This window comes from Nycticebus coucang, chromosome 12 (assembly GCF_027406575.1).
Source record: "Nycticebus coucang isolate mNycCou1 chromosome 12, mNycCou1.pri, whole genome shotgun sequence".
Classification (NCBI taxonomy): domain Eukaryota; kingdom Metazoa; phylum Chordata; class Mammalia; order Primates; family Lorisidae; genus Nycticebus; species Nycticebus coucang.
In genome coordinates, this window is record NC_069791.1 from 50805243 (window position 1) to 50828436 (window position 23194).

At 35.4% G+C, this 23194-nt stretch overlaps 1 protein-coding gene across 1 annotated transcript in view; it reads left to right on the forward strand.

Annotated features, from left to right (window-relative positions):
- Nucleotides 1–4505: 4505 nt before the first annotated feature.
- The window catches only part of LOC128560949 (pregnancy zone protein-like), a 61760-nt gene continuing 43071 nt past the window's right edge, over nucleotides 4506–23194 (forward strand). The window contains exons 1-13 of the mRNA XM_053554628.1: nucleotides 4506–4648; nucleotides 5943–6129; nucleotides 7902–8055; nucleotides 8201–8253; nucleotides 8814–8834; nucleotides 9291–9459; nucleotides 11120–11204; nucleotides 13548–13671; nucleotides 15104–15218; nucleotides 18034–18143; nucleotides 20338–20496; nucleotides 21067–21294; nucleotides 22032–22095. Of these exons, the coding sequence (XP_053410603.1) occupies nucleotides 4566–4648; nucleotides 5943–6129; nucleotides 7902–8055; nucleotides 8201–8253; nucleotides 8814–8834; nucleotides 9291–9459; nucleotides 11120–11204; nucleotides 13548–13671; nucleotides 15104–15218; nucleotides 18034–18143; nucleotides 20338–20496; nucleotides 21067–21294; nucleotides 22032–22095 (1552 nt within the window). The 5' untranslated portion in view covers nucleotides 4506–4565. The remainder of the gene's footprint in view (nucleotides 4649–5942; nucleotides 6130–7901; nucleotides 8056–8200; nucleotides 8254–8813; nucleotides 8835–9290; nucleotides 9460–11119; nucleotides 11205–13547; nucleotides 13672–15103; nucleotides 15219–18033; nucleotides 18144–20337; nucleotides 20497–21066; nucleotides 21295–22031; nucleotides 22096–23194) is intronic.

Consider the following 23194-nt stretch of genomic DNA (forward strand, 5'->3'; position numbering starts at 1 on the left):
GTGGACAAGTTCATTGGCTTGATCTCTGAATATTAATATAGTGTGGTATTAAGCATGTGTTTTAAAAGTAGACTAAAAAGACAAAAAGTTAGCACATTCGTTATATTTTTTATATTACTTATCCTGCCTCTTAGAATCTTCAGGGAAATGCCCAAAGGATGGAAACATGCTTTGTAACTTCCCGATTCTTCCAGCCTGCAAGAATTTACAAGGGAAGAAAATATACAGGATTAATCAGCAAGGTAACATGATAGATACATCATCACAACCAAGATTTCCATTGTTTTTCTCATTAAAAGTACTGTTATTCATATCCCATATATATTAAGACAAGCATCAATTTTATTCTACATGTGCCAACAATTCTAACTCTGCCTCCCCCAATGTACACTAAGTGGCAAGGACACTTTCATTCTCAACCCACTCAAAGTTGCTCAATGATTTGTAAACACATTTCTCTCTGGAAATGATGTTGGTTAACAAATATGTCCAAAGGTAATGATGTCTTTTATAAAGTTTCTTTAAAAAATAGCTATATTTAATTAAGTAGAAATATTTATTTGTTATACTATTAACATATGAAAATTATGAACAATTATAGTTAATTCTTTTCACATTTACTCATTCTTGAGTCCTTACTTATATAAGAATTTAATGCTATAATTATAGTCATAACTTAGCTTTTGCGCTTTTTTATCAAAATTTTTGATGTGATACAGTCTTCATAATTATTACTTTTGGCATGAGTATAGTATATGTTGGAATGCCATAACATTGATCTTTTTTGACACTTGGCTAAAATTTACCATTTAGATTCAGATTTTGCCTCAATATATTTTGACAAAACATCTGAAATCTTTGAAATCATGCATAATCAATAATCTTATGACTGCTGTAGGTAATAATTATATAAATTCATTATCATAATGCTGGCAATATAACCAAGTCATGACTGATAGGCTTATTTTAATACAAACATATTTTCCTTCATTTATCATATATATTTTAAATATATCTTAGAGTGAAAAACTTCTTGCTTTACTCTTAAAAAAAGATATTTCAAAATATTGATATATGTATTTGCACAAAGTCTTCTAATCAAGGCATCATAGCCCATTGTAGGCATCATACACCCATCTATCTAAAACCTATTTCTGGTATAAGAAAAGCATGACATTGGAAATGGGTTCTTCTGGCCCATTTTGGAATTTTCTGTACTTTTTTATCATAGAGGTGAATGGTAGAAATAATGACAATTTTCTTTCTCTATTCCCTTCTTCAACTACTATCCATGTTGGTACTGCCCCTGAGAATTCCATAAGAATAGAGTGCATAGAAGGAAAGATTGCAGTGGAGAAGTCTTACTTCACCTAAGTAAAAACTATCCAGCAAGTCTCTTTCCCTTATCCTAGAATTTCAGTGGGGAATAGTTATTATTGGAATATATATTAGGGAGTTTATTCAAATTTAAAGCAAACCAGTATTTTTTCTTAGAGATGACTAATTTGACCAATTATTGTGACATTGAAGACTGGTTTTCCAAATTAGGTTATTGGTGAACATTTGCCACAAGTATAATGAACTCAATGCACAGGTTATGGTTTTGATAAAATGAAAGTCTTTTATGAGGATTTATATTGAATATAAAATTAAAACTTAAATGTATTTCAATTTTTCCCAAATTTTCTGAGTATACTAGGTTAAAAACTGTGTTTTAAGAAAGGGAGTAATGCTTGGTGGCCATTTTTTTATATGTCCTTGTAACCCTTTTTTGCATACTTTCTAGGAGCCAAGAATGAGAATGATTGATTTCTCAATACTTTCACAATTGACCTGGTTTCTGGTGCTTTGCTTTCAATAAAATTAAGGAGAACATATTTGATTAGCTTATAAATATTAAAATCAATTTTTAATTATGATTATAATGAGACCTTTGGCTTATAACTTGGAAGGCAGCTATGCTCAACACTAATGCTATTTGGTTTATAACTTATAAGCCTAAATAATTAAACAATATTGTTATAACAGAACTTCCCCTAGTTCTATGTGACAAGCTTTCTTAATGCTTACTTCTGTACAATAGGAAATGGAATAGGCATATTTTAGAATTGAAATAGAATAGAATAGGAAAAATAGAAAGATTACAGGTAGTTGAAATTTGTTTCAATTTAGCAATAAGTAATATTCACCCAATAATACATAATCTTTTTGAGGGATCGAGAAGGAAAACATGATTTATTACATTAAGAAATTATTTTTTAAAAAATTTTCTCATACTTAGTATTTACTAAGATTATACTAAATGTAGCTAGTTTTTATAAGAATTTATATTTATAGGGGTGGCGCCTGTGGCTCAAGGAGTAGGGCGCCGGTCCCATATGCCGGAGGTGGCGGGTTCAAACCCAGCCCCGGCCAAAAACCACAAAAAAAAAAAAAAGAATTTATATTTATAATAATTATTATGGTAACAGTTTAGAAAAATTCTTACTAATTATAACTTTATAGACATGAGAATAGTTTTTATAATAATTTTGATTTTTAGTTACAGACATGTATAATAGGGTCACCAATAAAATATATTGAAGTATGAAACACCAGGTTAAAATTACTTGAGGAAGTATAACAGAAAATGAAATACAAGAAAGATGTAAAATTTCCTACCAGCAAAAAAACAGTTCATGTGTATCTTAAATGGATGGGTATAGGCAACAAATCACTACAGTGTTTGCATTTGATTGTATACATTTAAGAAGTGATATTACACATTTTTTTACAACCTATTTTAATATCATCTTAGACTGTAAGCTCCCTATCCAGCTTTTTTTTTATTATTGTTGGGGATTTGTACCCTCAATGGTGGTTACACTGACTGCATTTGTTAGGTAAAGTCCCTCTTATAATTGTGTAATGTCCCCAAGAAGTGTGTCACACTCCATGATCCCCCTGACCCCCTGCCCCCTTCTCCCTCCCTGCACTGCCCTTCCCCCATGTGAGTATTTAAAGTACACCTTTTGTTATCCACTTCATGATGAAAATTTGAGCTGTCAAGTACATGTTTAATAAAATCCTTGTAGAGAATTCACACAAAACATTTGAAGATCATAAGACTATAAGAGCCCTTGATGTCAAATATTTAAAATGTATTAACCAAGATGTTTAATTAAAAATCAAAATAATAAAGTTTTGATTATATGTCAGATTTATGCTCTCATTCCAGAAGTTCAAATTATAATGATGATTTTTGCTTCACGCAAAAAAGGATTTTTCTACCTAGTTACTTTGCATTTGGTCAAATATAGCATTGGTACATATCTAAAAGGTATAATTGTGCCCACGAAAATTAAAAGTCAGTTTATCCCATCTTAAGCTGATAGAGAATGAGAGTGTTCCTGGCAGTATAGGGGTGGGGTGTGGGAGATAGAAAGATCAGTGGAAGCAGAGAGAGCACATAGATTCTAGTGAGAAATGGAGCCAAAATAAAGCAGCAGAGTTTACATCCATCTGCAAGAATCTGCCAACTACCAAGGACTAGCACAACATATTATTATTCCATTTGATTTGGCATTTTTTCACCCACAACTTATTATCATCATTGGAATTTCTTACATATCTGTAGTTGGGCAGTTCATCAAGACCTGTCACATACATTATCTTCACTTGGTTGTCACTCTTTCAGATCATATATAAAAATGTATGTCAAGATCTGCCTAGCCCCAAGTTAGAGATGAGCACAATGAAATATTCTCCATTCATCTCTCGGAATTCCATAAAAATAGATTCTAATGTCCCAATTTCCCTTGGAAATGTAATGGCATGATGCATTAGTGTTAATAAAACATTTTTATATCATTCAAGCTAAAATTAAATAGAATGTTCATCAAATAGAGCTCATTTCCTTAGAGAATAAAAGGAATCAAATGGCTTTCTATTACAGATGTTGAGTGAACAGTAAAAATGTATTACACGGGTTGTTATATACAAATAAACTGTTATTTTCTCTGTAATAAACAAATATAAGGATAGCTGTAAAAATTGAAAGTTGAACTTTCAAACCATGGTCAGATTGCTTCCAAATTTATTTTGTTTAAAATTCTGTAATAGATTTCATTTCCGTGTTTCATTCAGGAGCCACTTCAGATGAATCTTGGGTAAACATAAGTGATGCTTTCTTGGCTACCAAGAGGAGACTTTGGGGTATGGATCTACATTAATTAATTTCCCTTTTATAGAGAATGGTGATTTATTTCATCAAGCACATAATTTGTTGTGTTTTTTTCTTAAAAATCAAGTACTGATTGATAAACTGAGTCAATGGTACCCTCAAAGTACTATTTTTAAGCATTTGAAAAATTTGGGAAAGTGAATGAAAGAATACTCACGGTCATGGAACTGATCTGGAATTGATTTTCTATGCTGGAAGTAGTTAATATGTTACAAAAATAAATGGTTGGCAGTTTGCTTTCACTGCCCATCAGGTAACATAAAAACCAGTGAGTGTGGAACAAGAACAGAGTCCAAGGAATCAGGAGTTCCAAACCCCGTTCTTTCCTGTCCCTCTCCACACCATGAGGGAAAAGCAACTGCCCAAATCAGCCTTGGTTCTACTTTTTCTGCTCCTTCCCAGCGATGCTTCAGCTGCTGCAGAACCGTAAGCAATATTTCCAGGAAATTCTACCCTCCTTCTTCTTTCCTATTGTTATCTCCTTGATCATTATTTCCTGATTTCTCTCGCAATTTAATTTTCTGCTGTTGAAGGATCAGGAGGTTATTGTTGCTCACGTGGAAAGAGATACACTTCAATTCTAAAAAACTCAAAGATGGGTAGCAGTAACATTTGTGAAACATTTACTAAATAAAAATGTAGAATTCCTACCAAAAACAAGAAAAATATTTTATTGGTTCATAAAATGGCCGTCAGCATCTTGGCCTTTGTTAAATGTCTCCGTGTGTGTGTTTTCCCTAAGTCAGGGATTGCCAAGATTTGTGTGTCAGTCTCTCAGCAAATGTGTAGGAGGTAGCTTTAGGCATTGGGAGTACAAAGATTAACAAGTTTCAGAGCCTGCCCTCAATGTCTCACAGTATAGAAAAAAGAGAGAAATGGTACACAGAGAATGAAATATAACACAACAATAGAAGCAGACATTTCAGGAATCTGCAAGAATACTTGCAAAGAAAACCCAACCCCAGGGTAAGGGAGCAGGCATCACCAAATTATGCATAGAGAAAGTGGCTTTTGAGTTAAGCCTTCTAAGGTAAATGGAAGTTTTTTAGATAGACAAGGACACTGGGGAAGAGAGGGAAGTGTGTGCAAACACACAGCATCACAAAGTGCAGCCTACTTGGGTGATTGTAGTGAATGCCAAACAGTGGCGGGAGAGTGGTATGTGGTCGAGGATGTGGTAATGTATCTGGTAATTAGCCTAGCCTTGTTTTCCATCACCAGAGAGTTAAACAAAGAAAAGATAAGATTGCTTCCAGAGCTATAGTGAAAAGCAATTCGGCTTCTCCCTGTATAGTAAATGTTATTTTTCTAGTGTTTCCTGGAACAAAGATATTTGTAGTATCATCCATTTGAAAGCCAGGACCACATCTAGACATGTTCTCAATGCTTTTGATGATAATTTTTTGATTAATTCACATTTTGTAAATTTGAGATGTCTATCCAAAATATAGGATAACTCTTAGATTGCTTACCCATGGCTATTAACAGGTTTTCTGATATTATGAAGGTAAATATTTTCACAAAAGAAGCATGTTGATGTTTAATTTGGGGTTTTCTGAGTTTCCCCAGGGCATTTGATTGGGCTTTGAAGCATACCCTTCTGCTGAAATCTGGCTCTGTTCTCTAATAGGTGACAATAGCAAGGATTATCTACAAAACAGCCACAATATGATGTCTTTTTAACCCCACCATGATTGATACAGACCCCTCTTCTCCACAGGCAGTCCATGGTGCTGCTCCCATCAGCTCTCTACTCTGGAATTCCTGAAAAGGTCTGTGTCTTCCTTAATCACCTGAATGAGAGCGTGACACTGAATGTGACTCTGGAGTATGGAATGCAGGAGAGCAGGAATCTCTTCACAGACCTGGTGACCAAGAGAAACACTTTCTACTGCAGCCCCTTCCTTGTAAGTGTCACTCTTTAGGATAAGGGCAAGGGGTAAAGAGAGACCATATTGGATACTTCATGTTTTGATCCCTTAAAAAAATCTATAATGAAGGAAAATGAGGAATACAGAATGAATTTCAAATTAGAAAGTAAGAATGAGAGTTCTACCTAATATGCTCACATAATATTTATAAACATTTCTAGTCCAATATATGAAAGGTAGCCCTAGCTATACCAAGGATTTAATTTGCTCTTAAAGTAAATCTCTGAGGTAAGTCATATTCATGCCCTTACAGATATGAACACTGGGATTCATAAATCAAATAACTCATTTACAATCTCACAGAGGTTGGTGATTGATGTATTGTCCTTTTACTACTTACCTTAAATACTTAATCATGCTGGCTCACTACAAATGATCATCTATAAGGTTATTTGTTGTTGACTTTTGAAAAATAAAATTTGATAATTATTTTAGTTCCACCATATTGCTGTGAAAGGCATGCACCCCATTTCATTCACTGTCATGGCTGAATTGAAGAATTAGTTCATTTTATGGCAAGCATATTTCCTCCTTTGATCAAATCAGTGAATTGTTACTATCACATTTCACAATCCTAATTATCTACTTATAAAATAGGGGCATAATCCTTGACTTTGTCTTTTACTAATTCACAGGGACTAACCAGGAAAACAGAAAGTTGTAAAGGCGGAGACATTGGAAATTAATGAGTCAGGGACCATTCTTTTTTTTTTTTTTTTTTACTTTTTTTATTTATATTTATTTATTTATTTTTATTAAATCATAGCTGTGTACATTGATATGATCATGGGGCATCATTCACTAGCTTCACAGACCATTTGACACACTTTCATCACACTGGTTAACATAGCCTTCCTGGCATTCTCTCAGTTACTGTGCCAAGACACTTACATTCCACATTTACCAAGTTTCACATATACCCTTGCAAGATGCACCACTGATGTAATCCCACCAATCCTCCTCCCTCTACCCACCTTCCGCCTCCCTCCCCTCCCTTTCCCCCTTCCCCCTTTTCTTAGGTTGTAACTGGGTTATAGCGTTCATGTGAAAACTCTAAATTAGTTTCATAGTAGGGCTGAGTACATTGGGTACTTTTTCTTCCATTCTTGAGATACTGTACTAAGAAGAATATGTTCCAGCTCCATCCATGTAAGCATGAAAGAGGTAAAGTCTCCATCTTTCTTTAAGGCTATATAATATTCCATGGTGTACATATACCACAATTTATTAATCCATTCTTGGATCGATGGGCACTTGGGCTTTTTTCATGACTTAGCAACTATGAATAGGGCAGCAATAAACATTCTGGTACAAATATCTTTGTTATGATGTGATTTTTGGTCTTCTGGGTATATGCCCAAACTAGACCCACACCTTTCACCATTAACTAAGATAGACTCTCACTGGATCAAAGATTTAAACTTAAGACATGAAACTATAAAAATACTAGAGGAGAGTACAGGGAAAACCCTTGAAGAAATCGGTCTGGGAGAGTATTTTATGAGGAGGACCCCCCCGGGCAATTGAAGCAGCTTCAAAAATACACTACTGAGACTTGATCAAACTAAAAAGCTTCTGCACAGCCAAGAACACAGTAAGTAAAGCAAGCAAACAGCCCTCAGAATGGGAGAAGATATTTGCAGGTTATGTCTCCGACAAAGGTTTAATAACCAGAATCCACAGAGAACTCAAACGCATTAGCAAGAAAAGAACAAGGGACCATTCTTCACTTCATGTCTGTTTTACAGATTCCAGGGTTGCCATCTTCCACAGTGTTCATTGCTGTTGAGGTAAAGGGTCCGACTCTGCATTTCATAAAGAGGAAACCAATGCGGATAACCAAAGCAGAGAACCCAGTCTTTGTCCAGACAGACAAACCCATTTATAAACCAGAACAAACAGGTAAAAGGAGCCAAATGAGCAAGGGAAGCTTTGGGGGAGGGAGGAGCTTCATTATTTCTTTATCCTGCAATTGTGGACATTCTGGCATGCTGTTAATAGCCTGGGTTCTCGCTGTGGATTTCATAGGAAAATCTCTCTGTTTCAGTGAAATTCCGCATTGTCTCTGTGGATGCCAATTTTCGCCCTGTGGATGAAATGGTGAGTGTCATAAAATTGGATAAGTTTGGGAAAAACAGACACAAATGTAAGGCCTATTCTTCTGCAAAATCTCAGACCAATATAGGAGATACTTAAAACTACCACAGAAGGAAATCATAAGAGCGCAACTGCTGAAAGAATAAGAGAGAATGGGATCAAGGTAGTTCATTAACTGGATTCTTAAATTAAACATTTGGTCAAAGTTGTCCTCTTAAAGACACCAGATATCTTTGTTGAATAGAAAAAAGAAGTGCATTGGATTTATCTCTTAAATATCATCTGCAAAATAATAATAAACTTATGAATTGGACCTTTTTAGCTAAATTGGTTTCCTCAATTGGATGGTATTTCTCAAAAGGACAGTCGTGACTTGTTGGGAGATGTTTAAGTCTTACACTAAAGCTAGAAAGTGCTGTGAAGCAAACAGGGGAGATTTCCTTGTTTGGATGAGAAATAGAGAGACTCTTCCTTTGCTTGATAGCCCCTATTAATGTTGGTGTCCTGGTTTTCTCTTCCTAAATTTTATCAGACACTCATACCGGTTCTTTCTTTCTTTTCAGTTCCCGGTTGTTTATATCGAGGTAAGTAATACACTATACTCTACTGGAGAGAGGACTCACGGCAGGTTAAATGAAATTGCCTCTCTCCCTTATGCTCTTCCCATTTCACCAAAACTAGATAAATACTATTTTCTCTATCTTAACTCTTTGAAAAGTGGATAAGCTATAAAGAAAGGAACAAAATTCTTTGAGATGACGTAATTTAGTAACCCTTCCAATATTTCTGGCTAAAATAGATACACATAATATCAAAAAGAGGCATCACTATAAAAGTCATCTGCAATATCCCATAGCTAGTAAACTTACTGCCTTTTCCTCAGTCTGGAATTCCTTGAAAACTTGGCTCCTACCTTTGGTGCCAATCTACTCACCATCTATGATGCTCCTCCTAGTATCATTCTTACCTGAAAAGCTGTTCCTCTCTCAGAAGTCCTTATTTCAGTTGTTTCTATGAACTCATTATCCTTTTACTTATAGAATCCCAAAAGGAACCGGATTTTCCAATGGCAAAGTGTCAAATTGCAGAAAGGACTCTCCCAGCTCTCGTTCCCACTATCAGTGGAACCCCTTCTGGGTTCCTACAAGGTTGTGCTGCAGAGAGAGTCAGGAAGAAGAATAGAGCACTCCTTTGAGGTGAAGGAATATGGTAAGAATTCTACAGGTGTAAGGCATGGATGATATTTAATATTGGACAATTTTTACCTATAGGTAGCAAACAAAGGTCTAGCATACAATAGTTGAAAATTTGCAAGCCTTTTCTATTCACTTGGATATTTGTTGTACACTTCTCATCAATTTCATGCACTGCCCCCTTTAATCCTTACAATAGTCCTCTAAGGCAAATGCTAGTATTGTCTCCATTTTACAAATAAGCATACCAACACTAGAAAAGTTAGCTATTAAATAGATCCTTGCGAACCTATTCAAGCATAAATTGTTAACCCATACCTGTGTCGTCTACACATACTGTGCATCTTTTTTCTGTATCTTATAACTGCAGGTATTTCCTGGGATTATACATGGCTCTCTATAACCTACACCTACATTACTTGAATTAACTATGATTCCAAAACTTATTAATCAACTAAACCATCATTCAATTCAGTATAGTAATCAACTGAAGTATAACATGGTGGATTTAGGATTCAATAATAGTTGATTACTAAGTCAGGCTTTGAAGTCATCTTCCTAATTATCGGTTTGGTGAATTTTAATGTAAATTAAATATTTTAATTTTTAAAATTAAAAATCCTCTATGACTGAGAAGTTCTAAAACTATTGATGTGCATGTTTTCTCCTTACCACAACTCATTCCTTATATGTAGACTCAAACTTTTCAGTATTTGGGTTACTAGTTGAGCAGAAGCCATAAAAAAAGTCATAATAATCAGAGTGTTATCTAATTGTGTATTGTTTACATTTATTGTAAATAATAGTGAACAGTGGTCAATAAATAGTTTTATATTCCTAAACAAAAAAAAAGAAAATAAAAGAAAATAGAACTCCCAAGACTTAATAGAACTGTGCCATAAGAGAATCACCTAAGCCCAGGAGTTAGAAGTTGCTGGGAGCTGTGATGCTATGGCACTCTACCAAGGGTGACAAAGCGAGATTCTGTCTCTAAAAAAAAAAGGAACTACACCATAAGAATCCAGAATAGAGGTGTATTATAGGAATAACACCTTATAGAACTGTGAGAGAAGCCAGAAAAGTAAGAGTTCCTCAGAAGGAGTGGACACATCAGGGAAGATTACTGAAGCATTAGTGGGAGAGCTGGCAGGAGATCTGGGAAGCCAGGCACCTTCAGCTTCCCCAGGTTACCATGTGAGGGAGCAGATGAAAGAGTCTACGGAAGGCTGTTACCCCTGCACTCTGCATGGCTAACATTTCAGTGGCTCGAGACCTCCATCAGTCAGCAGGGCTAGCACTGGGGAAGAAGAGCTAGACACAGGGAGAAAAGAATAAGGACAAACTAGGGCCTCCTGGCCCCTCTGTTACCACATGTAACTGTGATGATCTTCAGAGAGTAATAGTGCTGCTTTCCTTCCACCTTTGAAATCATGCAGAAATTTAGAGAAGGCGAGTCTAGGAAACGGAGCTCCAGTTTAACCAAGTTCGCATAGTACAAACTGCCCCTGGCAACAAAGAGATGCTCATGCCATCTCCTTACTGGCATTGTTCCTGTGCTCCCTATTATAGTTGAGTCATTTCATTCGATCCTATAAGGTTCTATAATAGAATCCATGGCTAATACTTGCAAGATCTCGTGCCCACTCTCACCTCTTCTTCTCCTTTATTGAAAACAGTTATGCCCAAATTTGAGGTCCAAGTGAAAATGCCCAGGATTATTGGTTTTCTAGACGAAGACTTTGAGGTCTCTGTCTGTGGCATGTGAGTTGCATTTTTATTTCATTTCATTTCAATTTCTGTACTTTACTTGAGGGAATGTATCATAAATAGTAGTTACTGACCTTCAAAGTATTTTAATTAAGAGAAGATTAACTCTCCAGTTTGCCTAAGCTCCCACTAGGAGACAGAGACTGTAGCAGATGCTAATAATAAAATCCTTTATTGGACACTTAAGATGTGCCAGACAATGGCCTAAGTGCCTTGTACTCATTAACATTTTTATTCTTACACTAACCAATGAAATGTAGATAATTATTATCTTCAATTTACAATAAGGAAACTATAACCTATATAGAAGATTAAAAAGAAAACTTGCCCAAATGACTGCAGATAGTAAATAGCTGATTGGAATTTAAATCCAACAATCTGGCTCCAAACCTGAAATTCTTCACTACTATTCTATACTGCTTCTGCAATTTATAAAAGGCTGACGTTATGAAGCATTTCTGGATCCCAGACCCTGTTCTAGATTGAGACTAGTCCATCCAAATATGGAGCTCATATTCAGGCCTTCTGTGTTATTTTGTGTCCTATTTCTCCATTTGCTTGCTGATCCCAATTTCTTAAACTATGGAAAACTAGAAAGAAGCTATGCATATGTTCTCCCTGGATGTGTGATAAAATTAAAAATACATAATGCCATTATTTTTCCCTGGTTGTCTTTTCATGCACTAGAGCCTTTTTCACCAGCACAGAGGAGAGAAATGTGTCCTCTTACTTCTGAAATCTGCATGAGAAACATATTTTCATTCTCATCAGCCTTGATGATTTAAATGTTTTCATCAGAGGGAAAGTCTTTTGATTAAGATTTAAAGACAAAATTCCAAAAGTAATTGAAATTTAGTGAACGGTTTATTAATCTATCAGCCTTTATGGGAATTTATGTAGGGAAAACCTATAATGGGGAAAAGGGAGGCCCTGAGGCTGAACCTTATCCACCTCACAGTTAGGGCGAAGGCAATAGGTTTCAAACGTCAGTACAAATCAAAATCTATCAAGAATACTGAGTTAAAATGTAGATTGTCTGGCCTTACCTCCAGTGATTACAGGCATAAATCTGAGAAAAAGCTGAAGAACCTGCAACTCAGTACATATCCCAGTTAATTTCAACATAAGTGGTCCATAAAGCACATTGTAAGAAACAAGAAACTCATTTTGGCTTTGTACCATATCCTTCTGTCATATTTGGCAGAATCAAACTGAGTCATTATCATTCAATTTATATATAAAACTTTTGTTTTATAGCTATTACCTCTCCACCTAACTTCTCATTTATCCTCTTAAAATACTATAAATTGAGAAGGACTTAGAAATACAGTTTCCACAGATTAATATTTTGCCCTAAAATGACTTAGGAGGTGCTGTCAAAGCTAGGAGCATAAGCTAGATAATCTGACAGCAGAGAGAAAAGGAATAAGACAATCTTTTATTGGAGGTTGGGAACAGAGTGTCATTTTGTCACCCTGGGTAGAGTGCCATGACATCATAACTCACAGCAACCTGAGACTCTTGGGTTTAAGTGATCCTTTTGCCTCAGCATCCAGTAGCTGGGACTATAGGCGCCCACCACAATGCCTAGTTAGTTTTTATACTTTTCTTTCTTTTTTTTTTTTTTTTTTTGTAGACACTCTTTTGTCTCACTCTTGCTCAGGCTGGTCTCAAACTCCTGAGGTCAAAAAACTCACCCATTTCGGCCTCCTAGAGTACTAGGATTACAGGGGTGAGCCACCATATCCAGCCAGGACAGTCGTTTTTGTTTTGTTTTGTTTTGTTTTTTGTTTTTTTCAGACAGAGTCTTACTATGTCACCCTCAGTGGAGTGCCATTGTGTCACATCTCACAGCAACCTCAAACTCTTGCTCTTAAGCAATTGTCTTGCCTCAGCCTCCCAAGTAGCTGGGACTACAGATGCCCACAACAATGCCTGGCTATTTTTTGTTCCAGTCGTCATTGTTGTTTAGCTGGCTCGGGCCGGGTTCAAACCCACCAGCCTCGATGTGTGTGACTGGCGCCGTAACCACTGTGCTATGGGTGCTGAGCCCAGCCAGGACAGTCTCATAGTAAAATCTCAACTGAGAGGGAGTAAAATCTGAGAAAAAATTAATAACTTTCCATTTGAAAGTGTTTCAAAAAGATTTCTTAAATACCTGTTCTGAAAAACTAACTTTCAGAACAAGTACTTCTAAAATACAAATTCCATGAAAGGTGATATAACTGCTTTAGTTTAGACAATTAACGTGGATGTATGAATGCATCAAATGGGGTGAAGAAACATTTGCATTATTGATATTAAACAGCTTTTTGTGTGACCACGTTACTGTTATAGATACACATATGGAAAGCCTGTCCATGGACTGGTGACAATTAACGTGTGCAAAAAATATTCTGAATACCATCCCGACTGCCTGGTAATACCTTCAAAACAAATCTGTGAAGTATTTAGTCAACAGGTATGTGGAAAAGACTCTCCCCAAACCCCTAGCACCAAAACTTGTTTTCTCATGGATTGCCATAGCGATTACCATACAATAGAGAATAGTATTTGAAATAATCATCAAGCAACATTGTAGAGTAAGGAGAAAATTGTAAGACTGCCTGACATTGTTAAGGGTCCCTCGAGGGCTGGGCTCATGAGTCTATATGTATATTCTTCTGGCCAGTTTTGTAATTTCTTATCAAAAGCAATCAACATGCCAGGTATAAAGGCATAAGAGCGTATGGAAGTATCCAAAGTCAACTTTAATCAGACAGGTGACAGAGGAATGTGGCAATGTTAAGAATTTGGCTAGTGGGGGAATCCAAAGAGGTGCCATGGAGTCTAAACTGCATAGAGAGCAGTATTAAACAGCACTGGATGGAAGAGAAGACCTGGCAGGACAATGGATTGGAGGTCCCAGTTATTCAAAGAAGAGGTGTAAAAAGAATAAATAGGGGAAACGGCTGAAAGCAGAATATGTTGTATTTCAAAATGGAATGCAAAACCTACTGATTTCAGAGGGAAAAGATGTGGAGGAAAGGGTGTGGCAGCATGAGCAGGCACTGTAAGAATATGAAAAAGAAAGTTATCAAAGCTGCAAAAAGCAAATAAATGAGAGGCCAGAGTGATCAATATGATAATAAACATCAAGATAAACATTAACAAACAAGACAAACGTGACAGGGGTCTAGCTGCTAAAATCCTTACTGTGTCAGGAAGAGTGGGATTAATTTTTATTTTCAACCAAGTCATAACATCATGTGTGAATAAATTAAATATGATTACATTTTACTATTTGATACATATGTATTTTCATGTAAATAAGTTCAAACTGATAACAAATTTTTATTAAAAAATGCATCCCAACATTTAGTTTGGAAATCTTATTACTATGGGGATTTGTGAATGAGACAATATGTTCTATTAATGTCCAAGACATCGGGAACATGCCCTGAAAAGCATATAATCCTTAGTTGATATTTAGGTAGAGATGGTTACAGAATTCTTGTTTTAAGATGTTATGTTTGAGTTAAGTTTTAAGGGGCAGTGACTGTTAGACAAGATAAAAATGGGGGAAAAGTTATCACTTGAGGAACAGTATATGCAAAGAGATAGAATTGCAAAGTATCAATGGCACATTTGGAAACTCTAGGAAGTTTAATATGGCAAGAATGGGATCCGTTTTCAGAGGAAAATGGAGAAGGCGAAGGTTGACAATGAATAACTCAATGATTAATGAAGAAGCTTTCTGTCATTCCTGGGCTTGGAATAGGAGAAGCACTAAGAAGGTTGGGACATTTCTAAAATTTATTTTTACAGCCAATAAAAAAAGGGGGGAGAGGCTTAAGAACTCACTTTTTCGATAGCATATCAGAGGACCCAGGAATTCTCTTCTTTCTCTGTAGGCAGACGATAAAGGATGTCTCACACAACTTATAAAGACTGAGGCATTTCAGCAGAGAAAAAAAGGGTATGATATGTCCATAGAAGTGGAAGCCAAGGTCACAGAGGAGGGAACAGGTTTGCATTATTTTGAAATATGTATTAATTTAATTCATATTTATTAAACTTCCATTCCCTATAAACACTTTATAGTTTCTGGAGAGTATGAAAAAAATATGGTCTCTGCCCTAAAGGAATTAAATATCTAAAAATAGAAGTTAAAGTGCATCTGTGTGCATAACCATAATAAAATTTCTCCAAGAAATGTAAAACCTGAAGGCCAAATGAGTATAAAGTAAGGTTGTTAATTCTAACATAGGGCAAAAAGAAAATCTTACAGATAAGGTAGCTTTTCAACTGATTTATAGAGGAGGTAATATTTTGAAAGATGAGTGATGGACAGGGAGAACATGATAATCATTTTAAAATGTGTTTAATTTCAGAAGAATCTTAAATTATAGGCCATTGGTAAGGTGTAGAGGAAAGTAAATCATCCACTAAAGAGTTTAGACTTTATTCTAGAAAGCACTGGATATTTTCAGATATACTTAAGGAGAACAGCCTAAATAAATTGAGATTTTTAAAAGATAGGGTTTCAGGGAGCTGAATGAGGAATGTCTCCAGATTCTATCCTCAGCCCACATTGTCAGTGTCACCCGCAAAAAGGTAGGATAGTGTTGAAGGCCAATGAGCAAGGGTTTCTTTAGACAACATGCTTCTTACATGCGTTACTCAAGTTGTATGAATAGGCTAAGTCACCTCACCACTCTGGGCTTGAATTTCTTCACCTATAAGATGAGAGCAAATGAAATAAATCAGTAGGTTCCGACATGAGTTCCCAAGGGACATTAGTCCTCTCAGTTGCTCCATGAAGAGTTCCATGGTCTGAAGCAATGGGGTTTGCAAACAAGGGCGATTTTGGCTGTCAGAGAACATTGGCAATGCCTAGGGACATTTCTGATTGTCACAACTTGGGGAGAGGAGGCTTCCACTAGCAACTAATGGATCGAGGCTGGAGGGATGACACATATACACACCTATAAGAATATTACTCAGCCATTTAAAAGAAGGAAATATATATATATATGATTTTTAATTGTCAATTACAAAAATTAATTTTAAAGAATTAGCCAAAAGCCTTAACAAGCCTTCACCAAAAAAGATATCTGTATCTATTTCTTTATACATACAGTGGAACATTATTCATCTGTTAAAAAAATTAAAAATCCTATGAGTTAAGCAGTATAGATGAACAGGAGACATTAGGCAAAGTGAAATAAGTCAGATGCAAAAAATACAAATGCTACTTAATCTCACTTAAATGTGGAATCTAAAATAGTTAAACTCAGAAATAGAGAGTACAATGGTGGTTTCCAGGGACTAAGGAAAATGAACAGATGTTAATCAAGGTAACAAAGTTTCAGTATAAGATGAATAAATTCTGGGTATCTAACATGAAGCACGGGTGGTGATAGATGTGTTAATTAATTTTATTGCAGTAATCATTGCACAACATAGTAAAATCATCATACCATATATCTCTAATATTAGAATCTTTATGTTATTAGAATCTTTATAAGTTAAAGATTTTAACAAAGAATAATAAAGACAAGAAAAAGTAGCACAGTACATTTTCTTTATCCTACCCACCCCCAGAATAAAAGGTAGTTGTAGCAGACCTGAAAAGGATAGGCTGGAGGAATAATGTGCTACCATGTGATATATCAGAAGATTATTCAAAGATGACCTCAAAGATTCCAAATTTGTCATCTAAGAAATGGAAATACCATTAACCATAACAAGGAATAGATAAAAAAAAAAAAAAAGCTACAGTGAGGATTTATGTCAAAGATAATTACAATTTGGAATATCAAAATGAAAGTGGATTTATTCAGCTGATAATGAAAGTGGATTTATTCAGCTGATAATTTTAAACAGAACCAGAAATGTAAATCTAAAACCATTTCCAACATGTCTCTATCTTTTTTTTTTTTTTTTTTTTTGCAGTTTTTGGTGAGGGCCGGGTTTGAACCTGCCACCTCTGGTATATGGGGCCAGAGCCCTACTCCTTTGAGCCACAGGCACTGGCCCATGCCTCTATCTTCTTAAGAGTGAAGGCAGTTGCTCCGAAGGAAATCAATTTAGTACTTCTAAATTTAAGGTAGAGACAGGATAGAGAAGGGCCCAAGAATGGGCACAACTACATTTAGGACATAGACAGTAGAAAATAAGTCAGCATGATAAAATTAGAAGTCAGGGCAAAATAAAAGAGTACAGTTTTTTAAGAGCCATGGAAGGAAGAGTTTCAGTGGAACTTAAAGTACTACTGAGAGTCGTGTAGGATGAAGTCTGCGATGAGAATCCAATGCAGGGGACAGTGAGGAAACCTTTAATTCTGATAATGTGGTGCTTTAGATGATAAGAACAGGATGCAAATTACACTTCACTGAATGGAAAAGCACCACTTTTCTCAGTGAAAAGAAAAATCTTTCTGGAAAAGCAGTTTATGAAAGAAATGTAAGAAAGTTTTAGGCCAACATGAATGTGAAGAATCTAATTGCATGCAGAACGTTGTAGGGGGAGAGCAGGATGTGAGAGAGACAGAAACAAAGATGGAACAAGATCACAGAGGAGATGAGAACTTAATCAAAAACACAGGTGGAAAGTAGGACACTTGCAAAACCAGAGGATTAGGGGTGTGGATACCATTAAGCTTTTATATGAGGTGAAGCCAATGTAGAATTGCTTGTCTAGTAACTTCTATCTTCTAAATGCGAGAAACTCTGGAAAGAATAAGAAATAGAATGTGGATGGAATTTTGTTATGATGAAGGGAAGACAGGAGATGAATTTGAATACATGGAACTATTCGACTTCACTTACTTCTTTTTCAGGATTGGTATTAACTGAGCGTCGATCATGTGAAATCACCTCTACCTTAAGCAAACTGACATTTACTAAAGTGGACTCACGATACAGACGTGGACTCCCTTTCTTTGGGCAGGTAAGATATCCTTTCAAAATAATCGTTAATTGGGGCATAAGTCTTTTAAGGAAATTAATTTTAAAATAACAAAATTAAAATTTATTATAAAATAATATTTTAATAAGAAAAGAAATTATAGTAAATTATCAATTTTTATGCAAATAACGATAGATTTAATCAGAGTAGAAAAAAATAGAATTTCTTTATCTGGGACACAAAAATGGAAGAGAAATCACCAGGAAAAGACTATGACACACAAAACCAACAAAGTGTAAGTGTCCAGAATACATTACCTGTATGGAATAACAGGACTAATGTATACTTCTTTCCTAAGTACAGAGTCCAGAGGGATTTAGTTCACAGGGGGAAAGTCTGCAATGCATATAAAAAGATAAATAAACTCATGAGATAAACAAAAACTATGAAAAATTTACCAATTAAAAAGCAAATATAGGGCGGCACCTATGGTTCGGTGAGTAGGGTGCAGGCCCCATATACCGAGGGTGGCAGGTTCGGAACTGGCCCCAACCAAACTGCAACAAAAAAAATAGCTGGGCATTGTGGCGGGCGCCTGTAGTCCCAGCTACTCGGGAGGCTGAGGCAGGAGAATTGCCTAAGCCCAGGAACTGGAGGTTGCCATGAGCTGTGATGCCACAGCACTCTACCGAGGGCAACAGAGTGAGACTCTGTCTCAGAAAAAAAAGGTAAATATAATCACAAAATCCAGGAAAACAAAGCATAGTTTTATTAATTAACTTCCCACACCTCTATGATACATGTTCCTATGTAGTTTGGCTGTATACTCTTGAATTGCCTCTTTATAAATCATAATTTTATAATATAATTTTCATAGAAGAAAAACATATATACTGTCAAATAGATGGTTGAATTTTTTACTATCTGTACCTTTAAAATGTTTTCCTGCTTCCAAACTCAATATCAATAATATCAGTGCTGGCAAATTTTAGGGCTGATAATTCAATTTACTAAACTACCAATTTTCTTTCACATAAGATATGTAAGGTTTCAGGCATTTTTAATCTTATTTTGTAATAGCTAATCTTTGAATTCATTGTGTATGGGAAATTTCTTCATTTTATACTTTAAATTTTATATCTGACATTTTATATTTGAATTTTATATTTTATTTACTCCAATATTTCACATGACATTGGCAAGAAATTAATAAAGATATAGATATAATTTGGCAAGGCATTTCAGGTAGAGAGAAGATCATGACAAAACTGACAATTTGAAGAATGAGTATGACTTGACCAGAAATTTAACATTAAAAAAGAATGGCAGGCCAGGCATGGTGGCTCACACCTGTAATCCCAGCACTCTGGGAGGCCAAGGCAGGTGGATTGCTTGAGTTCAAGACCAGCCTTCAAGAGCAAGATCCTGTCTCTAATGAAAATAGAAAAACCAGGCGAGTGTTATGGGTGGCGCCTATAGTCTCAGCTACCAGGGAGGCTGAGGCAAGAGGATCGCTTGAGCCCAAGAGTTGGAGGTTGCTGTGAGCTGTGATGCCACAGCACCCTTCCCAAAGCAACAGAGTGAGAATGTTTCAAAAAAAAAAAAAGTGACTACTTTTTAATTTGATCTTGAAAAGCTATTTCACACTTAGGATCTTGACCATTCTTCTTTCCAGTGATACAGTGTTCTACTTGTATATACAAGTAGAGAACCCTGGAGCTGTAGAAATTCTGGGAAGATAAAATGATCCCACTTTTGGATATCCTCAGGTTGAGTGCCCATGAAATATCCAGATAGAAATTTCAAAAACTTGTCAAAATCTATTGCAGAGCAGGCTGACTATAGATAATGTATACTTCAAAATAACTTTAGAGCATAAACTTCATATGTCTCACCACAAAAAATGATACACAATTGAGGTGATAGATATGTTAAGTAGCTATATTTAATAATTCCATATTGTATACATGGATCAAACCATCAAATTGTACCCCAGAAATGAATACAATTATGATTTGTCAGGTGAAAGTAATAATAGAAAATAAACTACCATGTGGCTTTCAAAATCATTTAAAAAGTGTTAAAATTTTTCGTAGTTTAAACTCAGCAAACAGGTCTTATCTTCAGACACTAAACTCCTCAGTAAATGACCGAGAGGTAAAGAGGTGAATGCAAAAGAGTGAAAGATGCTGTTGGCGTGTGTAACTTTAAAGCAACTTATGACTTTTCTGTCTAGGTTCTTCTAGTCAATGAGAAGGATCAGCCAATCCCCAATAAAACTGTAACAGTCAATGTGGAAGGTAGACACTATTCCAATTTTACTACTAATGAGCGTGGTTTGGCGAACATTTCTATTGACACCGCCAGCCTCACATCTACCTTCATCACAGTTTCGGTAAGTGGAGAAAGAGGCATCTGGGACTGAAAAACAAACAAACAACAACAACAAAAAAAACCCCAGATAACTGGGGCCAGAGACCTTAACAGAATATGAGAAGCATGTAAACTTCAAGGATAAAAGAAAAGATGATCAAAAGTAAAATATGAATTAAGCATTGTGGAGATCTAACTTATAAAAATCAGAAAATTCTCCATCAGAAAAATTTTACATACATCCTATCAACAGTACGGTTTAGTTTCGGGAGACATTAAATAGATCATCTAGAAAGTTTCAAACTTTTTATAATTTTAATACAAGTTAGATTTTGCCCAGTTTCTTTGAAATGCTACTATTTTCTTTTTCTGTTGAAGTATTCAAATGTTGACATGCAATTTATAGTCATAAGATATTAAGAAAAAGAGATTGACCTTGATTGTGAATGAGTAATAACTACTAAATCAACACAGTGTAGGACATCAAGGAGAAGCTGTTTATAGATTATGCTGTATTAAGGAAGCAGACTCCTTACATGGTTTCTTTATATTATTATGTATATAACAAATAGCCTATTTATTCTTCCATTAGGTGACTTATAAACAAAATAAAACCCATTTTAATAACTGGTGGTTGGATGAATTTCATATGCAAGCACTTCACACTGCAAAGTATGTTTACTCCGCAAGCAAGAGTTATGTTCACCTTGAACCTGTTTTTGATACTTTGACCTGTGGGCAAACCAAGGAGATGTGGGTACACTACATCCTGAATGAAGAGATTCTAAAAGATGAAAAAGAGTTAACCTTTTGTTATTTGGTAAGAGTAAGAACCGCTGTGGCTCTTTCTGATTGTGTAGGCTCCCAAATTGCTGAGTTCTGAAGTAGTGCCTTTTATAAGATATTAAAATTAATATATGTTTTGTTGTTGTTTATACTTGAAGAGAAGTTACTGCCTAACAAATATTAATGCTTTAAGTTTTTATTTATGCTTTGTTCACCACTAAAACTTTTAGGTTTTCTCCTTGCTGAGTTCCAATGACAACTTATTGTGAGGAAGGGGAAAGAGCATAGGACAAAAGCTTTCTTTGTCAAAGAGAATATTTTTCTTAGAACTCAGTTGGTAAGTAAGCAAAGGATAAGAGTCAAGGACTTATTCAAAAGAAAATAAAAGTAATAGATAATCCCCTGAGAAAATATTTAATTCTTGCTAATTTACAAAGCTCATGACTGGTGTAACTGCAGAGAAAAAGTACATTAACAAATATAATGGAAATATACTTTTGAGGCCCATACACCGATGTATCCCCCAAAATTAAAAAGGTCCAAAGATAGTAGTGATTTGAATCATTCTGAGAAGAAAAAGTTAAATGTAGGAAACAACATATAGGAGCATTAGCTATAAATAACATTTTCTTAATTCCCTGAAAAAAAGTAAAATTAACAGTAGATCAGACTTTTCAGGTTTATTGCTTTGTATTATAACACAAATGTTTTAAAGGAAGGTTAATATGTATATCTTAAAACATTAATGAATGTATTTTCCTCTGTTTTCAGATCCTAGCAAGAGGAAGTATCTCCCAATCAGGAATCCACGTGTTGTCCATTGAACAAGGAAACAGTAAGTATTTTCAAGATTTCCATTTTTTTTTCCTCTCTCTCATCTTGTCAAATTGGAAACAATTTAGCAAACTGGAGCTATTTTCACATTAGAGAAAATGGTCAGCAACCTTCTGTCATCCAAGGAAGAAGCTGATGTAACAGGATGGCATATGGGGCTCACTTTAGTCCATTCACTTTAGTCCATTTAAATGTTTTTCTTCTTATCATAGCATTCCTATATTTTAAATTTAATTCCCAAAATAAAAAAAGATATTCATTTCATAATTAAATGTATTTGAACGGCAGAAAATGTCGGAAAATGCAGAAAATAGCCCAGGAAAAGTTATGCTTTGTATGTTTGTGTATTTGTTTTCTATTGCTATTGTAGCAGATTATCACAAATTTTTACCGTCTTACAACAACACAAATTTATTATCATATCATTCCGTAGGTCAGAAGTCTTACTAGGTTAAAATCAAGGTGTTATCAGAACTCTATTCCTTATAGAGTTTAAGGGGAGACTCTGTTTCCCTTTCCAACTTCTAGAGGCCTCCTGCTCTCCTTGTTTTTTGGTTCCTTCCTCCTTCTTCAAATTCAGCCACACACCATCTTCAAATCTCTCTCTCACCTTCCTATCTTCCTCTTAGAAAGACCCTGTGATTACATTGACTCCATCTGGATAATCCTGAATAATGCTGACATCTCAAGATTCTGAAGCTAATCACTTCCTGCCATATAGAATAACATATTTGCAAATTTCAGAAATTGGATATCTTTAGGGCTACTATTCTACTTTCCACAGTCTTCCTTTTGGCCTCAAAGAATATTCATCATACATGCAAAATATATTCACACTATCCAACATCCTCCAAATCCTCGATTCATTATGGTGTTGACTCAAGTTCAAAAGTTCGTGTAAGTCTTATCAGCTCAAGGGTCCCAAATCTCATCATTTCAATCATCTAAATTAGGTGTTAATGATTGCAATCAGTGTAACTGGCTTATTGTACCCTCAATGAATCCCCAACAATAAAAAAAAAAAGAAAAAAAAAAAAAATTAGGTGTTAATGAGCCCCTGGCTATGCTATCCTAAGGCAAAAGAGTCATCAGTCCTAAGA